The following is a 16,202-nucleotide window of genomic DNA, read 5'->3' as shown; positions in this document are numbered from 1 at the left end:
ACAAGATACCTGATACCAGAGGCCTTGCCATTGCCAAGGTCATTTTGTCCTCTAGCAAGGTATGAACATTAAGTTTGGTGGGAGATTCCCAAAGAATGTCACATATGCCCCACCCAGGAGTGGGGGTGGGGGAAAGTTGGAGGGTGTCAGCTTTTGCTTTTGTCCTCAGCCAGCCTTCTGTTCCCTCATCACTATCAAGCTGGGACTGGATTGGGGACACTGTTGACAGTCTTGATGCATAAGGCAGATCACGGCAGGTGGGAGAGTGGCAATGCTGTAGCCGCAAAGGGTGGCCAAGGTGGAGAGGCCCTGGCAGGATGTCCTCGCCTTGGATGCCCCAGGGCCCATGTGCATTTACCAAGCAGGGTGTACAGAGTGGCTGGTGGATTCAGGCATTGGGTGGGAATAGGGCAGGGCAGCCAGGGTGGTCTGTGCTCCGTCCCACACTTGACAGATGTGGCCTGGGAACTTCAGGGGTTTTGTGACTTTGTCCTTTAGTGAAGTGAGCATCCATTGTCCTGCCCTCCTGCCCTCCCCTTGTGCACCCCCACTGCCGATGCCCAGAGGTCAGTGAAGGTGGTCAGCTTCCATCCTGGGAGGTGGTCAGTACGGCACGGAGGGCCCATGACCAGACATGTGGCCTGAGCCCACCTCCTTCCTCAAGAGCCCCAGGCCAACTGTGCCTAGAGTGTCCATTGCATGTGACCCGCTCAGCCCCACTCTTGCTGCATGTATCGACACACTGATGTGGAGGCCGCAGTGGCCATGGGAGGAGGTGGGTGCTGGCATGGGCACTTGCTGGCCCTGGCCCTCTCATTCTCACCATGGACAGCTCCCAGAGGGGAACTTCCATGCCTTTCTTGCCACCCCCCATGCTGGGAACACCTTACTTGCATCTGACCTGGTCTGGAAGACCAGTAGCCCAGCAGGACTCAGTGCTCACCAACCATGTCAAGTGGCTGGGTGATGAGGGCCCTGTGCTCTGAGTGGACACCTGCATGGGCAGGCGGCTCCCACAGGTGGGCTTGGGCCCCTTGGTGCCTGAACAGCTCTCCTGCCTCCTGGGGCCACAGGGTCAGAGCCTGCCTCCCTAGACACATCCCTCAAGGACAGGTGGTGGCCAGGGCAACTGAGGAAGTTGGCCATCAACAAGCAACCCCAGTGGTAGGTGCCAGAAAGAAGTCAGGGTCAAGGAGAAGAGCTCCTCATCGCAGTCATGGCCAGTCTCTGACCAAGCACAGCAGGAGTTGATGTCTAATCCATGGGTCTTCATGCTTTCTACCTTTTTTGCCTATAAAAATTTCTGAAGTCTTGGGGCATCTGGTTGGCTCAGTGGGTTAAGCCTCTGCCTTCAGCTCAGGTCATGATCTCAGGGTCCTGAGATCAAGCCCCAAGTCAGGCTCTTTGTTCAGTGGGGAGCCTGCTTCCCCCTCTCTCTCGGACTGCCTCTCTGCCTACCTCTGATCTCTCTCTCTCTCTGTCAAATAAGTAAATAAAATTAAAAAAAATTTTTTTTAACTCTTAGCTAGATAGCTTAAGAAATGAGCCAGAGTCTGTGGGGAGGAAGAACAGGAGCAGAATGTGAAGCCACCTGTGGCCAGGTTGGGAGCAGTGGGAGGGACTCCCTGGCTGCCCCTCCCAGCCCTCTCTTTGCAACGGTTCAGCTTGGAGGCTTAGGTCTGGAGGCTTAGGTCCCGATGTGGCATTCTCTGCACCTGCAGGCGGGAAGGTGGCTCACAGGCCAGGAAGAGACCTTCTCTAGTTTGCAGAGAAGGCAGTTTCAAGGAAGATATACTATGGTATTTACGAGTGGGAACATTTCCAGCTCCCAGCCATTTGAAGTATTTTTAAATGCATACTCAGCACTTAAAAGTAGGCAAATGGGATCTTTGGTGCTTTGTTCAGAAGCCTCTGTTGCCCTGGGGCATCCCACTGTGTCTGGAGGTGTATGGGGATGGGCTTTGGGGGTGGGAGTGGTGTCTGCAGGCACAGTGAGGTCATTGCTAGGGTCTCAGATCTTAGCTGTGAGGCCCCTGGGAGGCTGGAGCCCTGACTAACTCCTGTCCTGACCCTGTGCTGGGGATGGTGATAAAGTCTTAGAATATAAGTGAGGTTCGATGGGCTGAGGTTCGGAGCTGATGACCAAGAAAAAGTTCTTGAGACATCTTTGGTGCAAAATGGTGGTTTATTAAAGCACGGGACAGGACCCATGGGTAGGAAGAGCTGCTGTCCTGGGGTTGTGAAGGGTGGCAGGTTATGTACCATGAGGGCGGGGGAAGGAAAAGGGAGGTTTCAATAGAACTTTTTTTTTTTTAAAGGTATTTTTTTTTTAAGATTTTATTTATTTATTTGACAGAGAGAGATCACAAGTAGGCAGAGAGGCAGACAGAGAGAGAGAGAGAGGAGGAAGCAGGCTCCCTGCTGAGCAGAGAGCCTGATGCGGGACTCGATCCCAGGACCCTGAGATCATGACCTGAGCAGAAGGCAGCGGCTTAACCCACTGAGCCACCCAGGCGCCCTTAATAGAACTTTCATATGGTAAAGAGGACCTATAAGATACCAGGGACCTGTGGCCTTGCCATTGTCAAGGTCATTTTTCCCTCTAGCAGGTTATTAACATTAAGATAGGTGGGAGAGGGGCGCCTGGGTGGCTCAGTGGGTTAAAGCCTCTGCTTTCAGCTCAGGTCATGGTCCCAGGGTCATGGTCCCAGGGTCATGGGATCGAGCCCTGCATTGGGCTCTCTGCTCAGCGGGGAGCCTGCTTCCTCCTCTCTCTCTGCCTGCCTCTCTGCCTGCTTGTGATCTCTGTCTATCAAATAAATAAATAAAATATTAAAAAAAAAAAAAAAAGATAGGTGGGAGATTCCTCAAGAATGTCACATGTCCCACCCAGGAGTGGGGAAGGTTGGAGGGTGTCAGCTTTTGCTTTGTCCTTAGCCAGCCTTTTATTCCCTCATCAATGGGACCATGGAGATCACCAGGCAGTGAGAGATTTAGCACCCTGTGATTCCCATCTGACCTTCTCTGTCCTCCTGTCCACAGCACAGAGAAGGGAGATGTCATTTGCTACTACGGAAACCGGGGGGAGCCCGAGCCAGTCGTCCTGGCACCAGGTAAGCCTACTCTGGCGGGCGGTGACAAGGTTGGGGCTGCTTCTGTGGGGACACTTCTGTACTTTTGAGAACCGGAGGCCCGGTCACATTTCTCTCCAGGGATTATGCTCCTTGGCCTTTGGTGTGCCTTATGCCCCCATAGTGGCCCATGGCCTACACTTGGTCCACATATCAGGGTACCCACAGCAGGACTACCTTCCCCTAGCCCGAAGCCAGTTACTGCCCAGAGAGAACTGAAAACTGACAGTGTTTACAAAAGGACACAGAGGTCTCTTCTACCCCCAGTTCTGTGTGTTGGCCCAGAGGCCTCTGTGGAAGTATCTGGAAACCGCCCCTATGATGCCCTCTCGCAGTTCTCAGTATTTGAGATCCTGTGACTGGAGATGCTTCTTTTCTGCTAAAGGGAGGAAGTAAGGGACACAGAGGGGGAAGGTGGAAGGGAGGGAGTGAGCCTGTTTCAAATATGTCAGGTTGTTTCCCTGAGCTTGACCCTGCCTGAGCATGTCACTTTTTAAAAATTAACAGCTTTAATGAGATGTAATTCAAATATCATACTGTTGGGTCCATGGTCAAAGGAGCAAGAATGATACAAAGCTAAGATCAAAGCTTTATTTCGTGCCAAGCATCGAAATCAAACTGACCGGCCAGGGCCGTCTCTTGCAAAGAGGCGACGACCCTCTGCCTAACAGACTAGCTTTTAAGGGCAAAGGCCATGTGGTTGGGCCTGGCCACGGTGACCAATGAGATTTTAACGCAGAGAAAGCTGCACAGCCCTGCTAGGTCACACATAAGTGACCAATTGAATTACAATTTACCCTATAGTAGATTTTTTTTAAAAATTTTTATTTATTTATTTGTGAGAGAGAGAGGAGCAAGAGCGAGCACAAGCAGAGTGTCAGGCAGAGGCAGAGGGAGAAGCAGGCTCCCTGCCAAGCAAGGAGCCCCATGTGGGACTCGATCCCGGAATGCTGAGATCATGACCTGAGCTGAAGGCAGCTGCTTAACCCACTGAGCCACCCAGGCGTCCCTAACCTATAGTAGATATTTGAACTAGCCTATAACCTTGGTCAGAATGGACGCCCAAAGGGTGGGGCCCATACTCCTTGGTAGCGAGGAGACAGTATGCACCCCCCGCTGACTGGATACCTCCACTTGGCCTGAATCACCCTTGTATTTGGGCTTTGTTACTTGGGACTGGTTTTGGGGACTTGTTTTTAAGTAAGTTCCCTGAAGGAGGAGGGGGAGGGCCAGGATGGAGCTGCTCTGGCTAAATAGGCCCTTACAATACAATGTACTCACATACACTGTATCATTTGGCAGGTTTTAGTCTATCTGTGAAGGTGTGCAACTATCACTGATACAGAATCCCGTGACATTTTCATCACCCCAAAAGAAACCCCTGTTCCCATTAGCAGTCACCCCCCACTTCCCTCCACCCCTCAGTCCCAGACATCCACTAACCTACTTTCTGTCTCTGTGCATTTGCTTATTCTGAACATTTCATGCAAGTGTAATCAGCCAATATGTGGCCTTTTGTGATTTCTTTTTCCTTTCTTCCATCCTTTCTTCTTTTTAATTAACATATTATGTATTATTTGTTTCAGGGATACAGGTCTGTGATTCATCAGTCTTACACAATTCACAGCACTCACCACAGCACATACCATCCCCAGTGTCCATCCCCTGGCCAACCCATCCTTCTCACCTCCCTCCTCTCCAGCAACCCTCAGTTTGTTTCCCGAGATTGAGTCTCTTATGGTTTCTCTCCCTCTCTGGTTTCATCTTGTTTCATTTTTTGCTCCCTTCCCCTATGATCCTCTGTCTTGTTTCTCAAATTCCTGATAATCAGTGAGATCATATGATAATTGTCTTTCTCTGATTGACTTATTTTGCTCAGCATAATACCCTCTAGTTCCATCCATGTCATTGCAAATGGCAAGATTTTTTTTTTTTTTAATTTGATTTATTTATTTGTCAGAGAGAGAGAGAGCACGAGAGCGAGCACAGGCAGACAGAGTGGAAGGCAGAGTCAGAGGGAGAAGCAGGCTCCCTGCAGAGCAAGGAGCCCGATGTGGGACTTGATCCCAGGACGCTGGGATCATGACCTGAGCCGAAGGCAGCTGCTTAACCAACTGAGCCACCCAGGCGTCCCCAAATGGCAAGATTTTGATGGCTGCATAGTATTCCATTGTGTATATATACCACATTTCCTTTATCCATCCACCTGTTGTTGGACATCTAGGCTCTTTCCATTGTTTGGCTATTGTGGACATTGCTGTTATAAACATTGTGGTGCAGGTACCCCTTTGGACCACTACATGCGTATCTTTGGGGTAAATACCCAGTAGTGCAATTACTGGGTCATAGGGTAGCTCTATTTTCAACTTCTTTTTTTTTTTAGATTTATTTTATTTTATTTATTTGACAGAGAGAGATCACAGGTAGGCAGAGAGGCTGGCAGAGAAAGAGAGAGAGAGAGAGAGAGAGAGAGAAGCAGGCTCCCTGCCGAGCAGAGAGCCCGATGCGGGACTCAATCCCAGGACCCCGAGATCATGACCTGAGCCGAAGGCAGCGGCTTAACCCACTGAGCCACCCAGGCGCCCCTATTTTCAACTTTTTGAGGAACCTCTATACTGTTCTCCAGAGTGGCTACACCAGCTTGCATTCCCATCAACAGTGTAGAACGGTTCCCCTTTCTCAGCACCCTCGCCCACACCTGTCACTTCCTGACTGATTAATTTTAGCCATTCTGACTGGTGTGAGGTGGTATCTCACTGTGGCTTTGATTTGTATTTGACTGACTTCTTTCTTAACATCATGTTTTCAAGGTCTCTCTGTGTTGTAGCACAAATTAGGGTTTTATTCCTTTTTACAGCTGAATAATATTCCATTGCCTAGATAGTCTACTTTTCATTTTCCCGTTCATCTGGCTGATGGACCCTTGGGTTGTTTTCAGCTTTCGGCCATCGTGGATCATGCTGCTGTAGACATTTGTTCTAAGTTTTTGCACAGACCTGTGTTTTCCTCTTTTTTATGCATATACTTAGGAGTGGCTGTGCTGGATGGTAAGGTGACTGTTTAACCCCTTTGGGGAACTGCCAAACTGTTTTCCAAAGCAGCGCTACCATATACATTCCCACCAGCAGTATATGAGGTTCCAATTTTTCCCCATCCTCACCAGCAGTTATTATTGTTTTTTTTTTTTTTTTTTTTTTAAAGATTTTATTTATTTACTTGAGAGAGAGAGACAGTGAGAGAGAGCATTAACGAGGAGAAGGTCAGAGAGAGAAGCAGACTCCCCATGGAGCTGGGAGCCCGATGCGGGACTCGATCCCAGGACTCCAGGATCATGACCTGAGCCGAAGGCAGTCGTCCAACCAACTGAGCCACCCAGGCGTCCCTTATTGTTGTTTTTTAAAAGATTGTTAAAATTAAAAACAAAAAACAAAAAACACCATAATCTCTATTCCCAGTGTGGGCCTCAAACTCAAGACTCCGAGATCAAGGGTCTCATGCTCCCCTGACAGAGCCATCCAGGTGCCCATGTCTGTCCTTTTGATTACAGCCATTCTAGTGGGTGTAAAGTAGTGTCTCCTGGTGATTTTGATTTGCCTTTCTCTGATGGCAAATGATGTTGAGCATCTTTTCATGTGCTTATGGGTCATTTGTATGTTTTCTTTGAAGAAATGCCTGTTCAGACCCTTTGATTATTTTTAAATTGGGTTGCTTGTATTTTTATTTTTGAGTTGTAGTTCTTTTTCTCTTTTTTGAGGTTTTATTTTTTAATTTTTTTAAGATTTTATTTACTTAAGGATGCCTGGGTGGCTCAGTCAGTTAAGCATCTGCCTTCAGCTCAGGTCATGATCCCAGAGTTCTGGGATCAAGTTCTGCATTGGGCCCCTTGCTCAGCAGGAGGGGGAGTACTGCTTCTCCCTCTCCCTTTGCTGTTCCCCCTGTTCATACTCTCTCTCTCTTACTCTGTCAAATCAATAACATCTCAAAAAGAAAAAGATTTTATTTATTTAAGAGAGAGCATGAGTGGGGGAAAGGGGCAGAGGGAGAAGCAGACTTCCTGCTGAGCAGGGAACCTGATGCAAGGCTTGATCCCAGGACACTGGGATCATGATTTGAGCCAAGGGCAGACACCCAGGTGCCCCTAAAATTTTATTTTATTTTTTTATATATTTTTTAAGATTTTATTTATTTATTTGCCAGAGAGAGAGAGCACAGGCAGGCAGAGTGGCAGCAGAGGCCTATTCTGATGTTGGCCAACTCCCTAACCACTGACTGATATCCAGCAGGTATCCCTCTGGCCTCAGGTTGCTATTCTCCCACTCTTGACCTTCTCAGGGAGATTGACACCTTGCAGCTTTTTCCTAGCTTAGAGATGGGAGTGAGATGTCCCGGGAGGTGGTTCCTTCTTGAGGTTCCCCTTTCTTTTGCCGCATTGGAATTCAGGTCGTCAATTTCCTCTATCAAGCCTGCTTGGCGCTTGTGCCTTAGGTCTCCTGTGAGTGCCCTGCTATGCTGAGTTCTCCATCCTTCGCCACACAGATGGGTTAGGAATGTGCATGGAGAAGATGCTGAAGTGTGGGGTGGTCTGGGCTCTGTGTCCCTGCCCATCCTCCTAGTCCCTTTCCCAGTGCTGGGTGGGTGGGTAATCTCTGAATTACTGACATTTACCCTGAATTCCCACAATGGGGCCTCTGCCCTGGCTGGGCTGTCTCCTTCCCTGCAGGAACGTATGGACTAAGCAATGCGCTGCTGGAGACGCCCTGGAAGAAGCTGTGCTTTGGGAAGCAGCTCTTCCTGGAGGCCGTGGAGCGGAGCCAGGCACTCCCCAAGGATGTCCTCATTGCCCAGCTCCTGCATGTGCTCAACAATGATGAGGCGTGAGTGAGCGGAGCCTGCTGGGACAAGCAGAGGGTCCCACTTCTTCTCTAGTCCTGGGACATAGAGGCAGGCAGGCTGTGCTGCCCTGGGAGGCTTGTGGAGGTGACTGAGAACAGCTCCTCAGCCCGGGGGTGCCCGATAGACATACTGTTCTTTGTTCCTCTCCTAACTGCTCCCCTCCTGGGTCAGTATACTTGGAAGCTCAATGCTCTCAGAGGCTCGGTGTGGGCTTCTGTGGGGCAGAGAGTAGCTGGAGATTCCCCATGTCTGCACACAACTGGTGGGAGATTCTAGAAAGCTCCAGGTGCTCAGCAAACCACAGAAGCAAGCAGCCAGCCTGGGAGTATGTCTGGGGGTTAATGTCCTTCCCACATGCTGTCTTACCAGTGCTGTGACACAGACACACCTGTCCCAGGAATCGCCTGGGGGAAAGAAGCTCCTGACCCAACTTCCTTAAGGCACCTCCATGGCCTCTGCACACAGTACCTGGCTCAGGGACGCCCCCCCCCCCCCCCCCCCCCGCCGCCACATGTCATGGTCATCCCACCTGGGAGTCAGAGGTGCTGGCCGTGCTACCTTCCTCCCATGCTGCAGTGTCACCCATACTCAGGCCAGGCCCCTATCCTGCCTAGATGACCTGATAGCCCCTCAGAGAGCCCCAACGGCCTGCCTCCTGCTTCTCTCTACTGGAACCCTTCCCTGCCCCTTGCTTAGTGTCCATCTCCTTTTGGAACCATGATCCTTTTGGAACCACGAACCATGGGACCTTTAGCCTCAGCATAGCCACCCCTCAGGGAAGCCCTAATTGGACTGGTCCAGCATCCCATGCTCAACTGTATGTAAGTCATGTGGCCCTCAGTCTCTTATCTGTCACTCCCGCTGGCCTGAAAAGGGGTCCTGGCCACTTCGACAGCTGTGGTCCCAGCGCCAGCTTCAGTGACGCAAGCTGCAGGGCTCGAGTGGGCTCCTGTCATGTGGAGAGATGCCCATAGGGTACCTCTTGGGGCAGGCAGTATGTATGTGTGTGTGTGTGTGTCTGTGTGTGTCTGTGTGTGTGTGTGGCTGGGGACCCCTCAGCCAGGCCCCTGCCCCACAGCGCCCCAACCGCTCAGACCTCACCAAGACAGGTAGGTGAGTTTGCTCTGAGAGATGACATCTGTCCTTCCCCGGGGGCAGGGGGTGAGGGGGGTGTTGCCTGCACAGGTCTGACCAGATGGACCACCTCTCCCCAAAGCATTTGCTGATTCAGCAGAGCCTTCCCCAGTGCTGAGTTCATAGGTGCTCCTGTCCCTGGGTCCTGGGAAAGCTCCTGGGGGCCCTGGTAGGGGGAGCTGGGCTGGCAGTCCCTGTCTGGCAGTCTGGGCCCAGTGACAGAGCCCTAAATAAAAGACTGGACCGAGACTTGAGGCCTTCAGCAGAAAAGTGCCCAGAAAACCCTTGTGGTTCCCAAACCACCTTGTGAGGCTGGTAGGCTCCTTGGGCACTGCAGGCCTTGAGGATGGCAGGTGGGGCTGTGGGTAGGTGGGAGGGGGTGTTAGTGACCCCTCCTCTGTCCTTCCAGGCAGCTGCCAGACCCGGCCATTGAGGACCAGGGCAGGGAGTATGTGCAGCCCTTCCTGAGCAAGTACGCGGCTGTGTGTGTACGCTGCCCGGGCTATGGCACCAGGTATGAGGGGCGGCTGGGTGCGTTCAGTCCTGTCCCATGAGGAGCCCTGCCTCCCTGAATGTTCTGGATCCCAGAGCCTCTGCCCTGTCTACAGGCAGCTGCCATTTCAGCTTGTGGGGCTATGGGGCCAGCAGATATCACAGGTGACAGCTATGGACAAAATGCTCACTGGCCTCCAGGGGCGCTGCAATGTTTCCTGGGCTGCTTCCTGCTCCCTATGCAGCCATGAGGGGGCTGGGATGGCTGTGGGCTCCCTCCCAGAGGTCTCACTGCCTGGCTCTTCCCCTCACTTCGCCCTGTGTCCTTGGGTCTGTTACATTGTGTGTGTGACCAGTGCAGAATTAGATCATTTCAGCTTGGGGACATCACCCAAGAAAGAGGCAACTTCTGGTCTCAGCCTCAATGGGGGAGGGAATGCCTGGGAAGGAGAAACTGTTAGCATGGGTGTCTACTGCCCCAATAAGTTCCTTCTGTGCCTCTCTCCCTCCTGGGCAGAGGAAGATTGGCTCTGTGTGCCTGGGAGGCCTATCCCATCCCCGTGATTCTGTCTGGGGCAACCTACCTGCTGTACTTGGAGGTGGGTAGTCTGCTGGACCAGCCAGGATGCTCTAGGAGTGCTGTTGTGCACCTGGCCCACCTGGCCTGGAGACAGACTGTGGCCTTGGGCAAAGCAGCATCTTCCTGGATTCGGCTTGAACCAGGCCCTGTGGGTACCAGCCTTATGCCCGCCTGGTGAGGACTATGATGGATAGACCAAGCTCTTGGGGGCCTGTGGCCACTAAGGACTCAGGGACGGGGTGCTTGGGTGGTGACAAGTGCTTAGAGATGCCACGATGATATCACATGTACTGTGGGTACATGGTGAGGTCAACACATAATGCTTGGTTTTCGAGTTCAGGTTGGCCGGAGTCTTCCATCCTCCAGCAGATGACAGCTTCAAACCCTCTAGCTGGGGGATGGGATGGTAGGCAGGGCCAGGGTGGTGTCAGGGCCCAGCACTGATGCTCAGGGCCCAAGGGTTGTATGCTTGAATGGTGGCCTTTCCATTCTCAGGCTTTTCCCTTGGCAGGTGGCAGGGCATCCATTCTCAGGCTTCTCGAGCACAGACTTGTTTTCTCGACTAAATTACATGCTCATGTGTACCCACGTGCATAAGGCAGAATGCCAGGTCTGCTCCCAGGCCAGGTGTGTGGCTGCTGGGTCCAATCCTGACTGGGACCCCCAGTCTTCAGCATGCATGTGCCTACTCTGGGTATCAGCCTGTACCGGGGCTGCTTGGGGACCTGGTACCTGCCCTCTCTCAGGGTGAGGCAGGTGGTAACAAAGTGAGGACTGTCCTTAGGGACAGCTGGCAGGAAGAGAGAAGGTGTGCTGAGCATTTGGGATGGGTAGTGGGGGAGGAAGACAGGAGAGGGTTCCTGGTGACAGAGACCTCATTTGGGGCTCTACCAGGCAGGCAGAGGGCTGAACATGGGCCCCCTGCTCTCTTTCAGAACCAACACCATCATCCTTGTGGACGCAGATGGGCACGTGACCTTCACAGAGCGTAGCATGCTGGACAAGGACCCCTCCTGCTGGGAGACCAGCACCCATGAGTTCAAGCTGCAGAGCTAACCCCTCTCTGTGGGTGTGGCCATTGGGCTCCTGGAAGGCCCTGCCTCAAGGACCAGTATGGATAGGAGCCTCCTGTAGCCACACACACTGCCTGTGACTTGGGCAGGACCAGGGCCCTCTGGTGTTTCTGTGACCTGTCCGTGTCCGTGTGTCCAGCTTAGGGTCTGCCCTTATGCCGGTGGGAGTGACAAGAGTCCCACAGCCAGGCCTGGGGCAGGCCCAGTTGTGCTGTGTGTGTGTGAAGGCAACTGGGCCTGCACCCTGTCCAAGCATAGAGGCACAAACTCAGGCACATGCTTCCATGCACACCTGCGGGTGCATGGGCACAGTACACACATGTACAGGTAATAGATGGGCACACGCATGCTCAAACACACACACCGATCCTAGCGTACACACATATGCATGCCAGACAGACAGAGATGTGCCTCTCACATCTGCAGGCACTGCCGGCCAGTGGGTCTTTGCTTTGATCAAAACAACAGGGTGTAGACTTGTGTTTAAAAGTGGCTCCCTTTCTCCTAGGCGTGGTCTACTTCTGGACAGTTAGACTTGCTCTTGGAGAGGGGGCTGAAGGATGACAAGAACCCCACGAAAAAACCCACTGTCATAGAAGCACAGGCTGGTTGGTGGTCTTTTGTGCCCTGGGTGGGGGTGGTCTCCTGTGTGCATGGGGTAGTCCTGTCGGGGGAGGAGGGTGGTCCTGCCTGAAGCACCAGAGGTCCTGTGTATGCTGGAGCACCTTGGTAGGCTCTCAGGCACCTACCTGCCCACTGGGGGTCATGGGTCTTGGGAAGGCCCTCTCAATGAGGGGACACAGCCAACCCTTGCTGTTTCCCTTCTTGGGGAGTCAGACTTCATAGGAATCTGTACTTGAACGTGCGACCGTGATAATAAAATTCTGAGGCTGTGGTGAGTCAATGCATTTCAGGTCCTTGTGTGATGGGGGACAACCGTGCAAAGGCTCAGTAGGGCTGCTTTCTTGGTCTACAGGAACTCCCAAGGCGCACCCACCAGAACAAGCCTCTTCTCACTTTCTTCTTTTGCTCATGGGTCCCTGAGCACCATGATGGAAACCTGAGGGGCCACTGGCCTGTCTATCCGTTTGTCCTTGGGCAGAGGCTGGGGTTGGAGAGAGCCTGTATGCATGGGACATGGTGGGTGGCAGTTACAGGGCCTCCTGAGCTGGGCTGAGGGGCCAGGGACTCATCTGGGTATAGTTGGGAGCCCTTGGGGACCACCCCATGGAATGGTGTGGTCAGGCCTACACTTGGGGTAGACTCTAGAGGCCAGGGGATGGTAGGAATTGATGGGTTTTGGGGCAAGGGGGCAAGTGAAGTCTGTCTCAACCTTAAGACCCTGGTTTGTGGCAAGCAGCCAGGAGTTCCTGTCACTAGCCCAGACTGAGCATCAAGGGGTTCCATGTGTGTCCAGTGCTGAGACTCAGGCTTCCATCGGCCTTTGAAGCTGGCCCCCCAACTTGGCCTTCGTAGAGCCAATGAGAGCTTGGGGTGGGGTGTGGACCTGTACCTGGCCCCACTTGCGTTTTCAACCCTTCCCTCTCTTCACCCTGAGCACCCCTCAGGGGCCTGATGCTCTCCTTGGCTCACTTTGAACTCAGAGGAAAAGTGCTTGATCATGGTCAGATTTGAATGGGCCCCTTAGTGGTGGCATAGCCCACACCCCCAGGCCCAGGGGCAAACACTTGTTGGCTGAGCCACACGGAGCCAGGCTGTCAGCCCGGGCACTGCTGATGCCTCAGTATCCCATGGGCACCCACCCTGGCCAGCATGTCTGCCCTCATGGGGCACCACTAGGCAGGTGCAAAGCCATCTGATGTTTTTCTCTACCCCAGGGACAGGGCCTGTATAGGGATACCCCAACCCTCAACTACCCTGGGCTTCCCAAGTGCCTGAGCCCCCTGAAGAAGCGGCAGCCCAAGATGTAATTCTATTATGTGTTAAGTTGTGTGCCCCCCAAAAGATCTGTTGGCCCTAGCCCCTGTATCTCAAAATGTTACCTTAGGGTCTTTACAGAAGTAATCAAGATAAAATGAAGTCATTAGAGTGGGCTCTAATCAAGTATGACTAATGTCCTTATAAAAAAGGGAAAATTTGGACACGGGGACAGACATGCAGGCAGGCAGGAATGCCCTATAAGGACTGGAGCTATGCTCTCCCATGCCAAGAAGCTACCAGAAGCTGAGAGAGACTGGGAACAGATCCTTCTCTGTTTGCCTTTAGAGGGAGCATGGCTTTTTGATGGCTCTTTGATCTCAAACTTCTGGCCTCCAGAACTGTGAGACAATAAATTTCTGTGGTTTAAGCCACTCATTTGTGGTACTCTGTTATGGCAGCTCTAGCAAACTAATACATTTGTGACCTTCATTTTACAGATGAGGAAATTGAGGCTTGAGGAGCTGCCATAACAGTGTCTCAGTCCCTGGGGACATAGGGAGGCAGAGCCCTTGGGCCAGGAGAGCAGGATGAGGATAAGGCCTGTCTTGGGGTTTCTTCCCCTTGAAGACTCATGGTCCTCCTATGTTGGTTTCACTTGCTGCCCTGCACCGCCCCCATCATGTCATTTATCTTGCCTCTGCCATTGCCCTTGGTTGTACTTTCTGCACAGCTTCTGCCCCAGGGCCTTGGCACTTGCTGTCCCTTCTGGTTGAAGAACTATTTCCCCCAAATACTGAAACCACATTCTCCCTCACATCCTGCAGCTCTTTGGTAAAGTCTTGGGGGAGGCATCCTATCTGAAGCTGCAGTCAGCCCTGCCTTGGTCCCTGCTCTATTTTCTATAGCAGTTAGCGTGGTGATGTGCTATGTGTTTTGCTTGATTGTTTCTTGTGTGTCTCCCTGTCAGAACAAGAGCTTTAGGAAAGCAAGGCCATCCTGATGCCCAGGCTAGGTAGACATTTGAACCAAAAATGACCCTGCTGGCACTTCCCAAGCCCCCATTTATTTAGGCCTTGAAGTGAGAACCTTTGTGTGGTTAGAAGGGACCTTGGGAAGCTGCATGTTCTAGAAGTGCTTTTTTTTTTTTTTTGAGATTTTATTTATTTATTTGACAGCAAGAGAGAGAAGAGAGAGCAGGAAGACGAGCAGGAGGAGTGGGAGAGGGAGAAGCAGGCTTTCTGCCAAGCAGGAAACCTGATATGGGGCTCAATCCCAGAACTCTGGGATCATGACCTGAGCCAAAGGCAGACGCTTAAGGACTGAGCCACCCAGGCGCCCCTAGAAGTGCTTTTGACATGCCACACAGGAAGGGCTGGATCTGACCTTGGCATGGCTTAGCTAGTCATCAGATGTGTTGGATCCGTGAGTCCCCAACATGGTCCTCTTTTCCCGGATGGAGGGGGAATTTACCTCCTTTTCAGATGCCCCTTCCTAGATGAACTGCTTCTGCTCTCTGGCTCTAAGTCAGCCAGTTGAAGCGTGTTGGCATGGAGGCAAGAGGTGTGGAAATGACTTGATATGGAAGCCAAGTCTGAGTAAACAAGACCATCTCAGGAATGCAGCCTGGCCTTGAGGCTTGTCTTGGCAGGCCTGAGATCCCTGCCTTTGGCCTGCAGAGACACCTCCCTCCCCACCCCACCCCACCACCAACACCTTATCTTTTGGTCTCATCTTCCAGCAGTTAGCATCATCCAGGCCCTTTAGCGGAGACCTGGCTCATGGGTGAGCTGGGCTCAAGTGGAAAACTAGGAACCAGAGGGAAAAGTTTTCCCCTCAGTTTGGGCTAGAGCTCCAGCTTCTAGGCATCCACCTAAGGCTGGAGTCAGATGGGAACTGTAGGGAGGTCGTGTGGGAAAGCCATGTGGGAAGCCAGCTGTAGTGTGTTGGTGTGAGGTCTCAAGTCTGAGGCAACTCACCAAGCAACAAAGTGTGGAGAGTTCACTAAGGCTGGATGGTGGCATGCCAAGGGTTCCCATGAGCTCTGACCAAGGAAAGCAGTTGGCCCAGCCACTGGGAGACTGGCCTCCCCTGGCCAAGTCCAGGAACTAGAACCTCATGGGGCTTGGTCATATTTTTATTGTGAATTGCCTGGTGCTGACCACTGGGGTAACTGGGTGAACAGAAAGGGGCAGAAAGGGAGGGAAGGGCCTGGATAGGCCTCTCCCTTCCTCAACTAGGTAGGAACATTCTCTCTCCCCGCCTTTTTTAATCTTTTCATTTTCATTTTGAAATGATTTCAACTTACTAAAAACTTGTCACCCAGTTCCCCCAAATGTTAACACCCTACCCTACATCTAACAACAGTAAAACGATTACAACCATGAAATTCGCACTGATACTACTACCAGCTAATTTACAAACCTGATATGAATTTTGCCAGTTGTCCTACTTCTCTTTCCTGAGCCAGGTTCCAATACAGGGTCCAGATCCCACCTCACACTTACTTGTGTCTCCTGTAATTGAAGACAGGTCCTTAGTTTATCTTTGACTTGAATGATCTTGACACTTGAAAAGCACCTGCCAGTTTTTTGTTCGAATGCCCCTCATTTGGGTTCGTCTAATCTTTCAGGTTTTGCCTTTTGGTTAGAAATACCAACAAGTGATGCATGTCCCTCTCAGGAGGGCCACAGTATGTCCCTTTTCTGGTGCTGACTTTTGTCTTCATTTTTATTGAGGTAATGATGAGGGAGCATGAGGCTGGCTGAAGACAAAGCAAAAGCTGGCGCCTTGCACCCCCCCTCTCCATCCGCTCCCCCTCTGTCATAAGTGTAGCATCCCTCAGGCAGCCGTGACTGCCATGAACAATAAGCAAATAGTTAACTTGCAGAGCTCACAATCCTGCTAGACAGGAGTCTCCCTTGGTTTACAAATGTCCTAAATCTCACTAACAAAGGCGATTGATAGCAGGATTGTGACACCCCACCAAAAAGTCTCCCAACTATCTTAATGTTAATGGCT

The 16,202-nt window shown here is 51.8% G+C and overlaps 1 protein-coding gene across 4 annotated transcripts in view; it reads left to right on the top strand.

Moving 5' to 3' along the window:
• TANGO2 (transport and golgi organization 2 homolog) overlaps window positions 1-12,207 on the top strand; it is a 41,267-nt gene extending 29,060 nt beyond the window's left edge. For 3 of the 4 annotated variants that reach the window (XM_059139334.1, XM_059139332.1, XM_059139335.1), the window contains exons 6-9: window positions 3,043-3,113; window positions 7,852-8,005; window positions 9,568-9,672; window positions 11,166-12,207. In XM_059139334.1, coding sequence (XP_058995317.1) covers window positions 3,043-3,113; window positions 7,852-8,005; window positions 9,568-9,672; window positions 11,166-11,286 — 451 coding nt within the window. In that variant the 3' untranslated portion in view covers window positions 11,287-12,207. The remainder of the gene's footprint in view (window positions 1-3,042; window positions 3,114-7,851; window positions 8,006-9,567; window positions 9,673-11,165) is intronic. The other variant, XM_059139333.1, reaches the window with a different exon arrangement.
• The last annotated feature ends 3,995 nt before the right edge of the window (window positions 12,208-16,202 follow it).

This window comes from Mustela lutreola, chromosome 11 (assembly GCF_030435805.1).
Source record: "Mustela lutreola isolate mMusLut2 chromosome 11, mMusLut2.pri, whole genome shotgun sequence".
In the NCBI taxonomy this organism is placed as follows: Eukaryota; Metazoa; Chordata; class Mammalia; order Carnivora; family Mustelidae; genus Mustela; species Mustela lutreola.
This window is presented reverse-complemented; position numbering and strand designations above follow the sequence as displayed.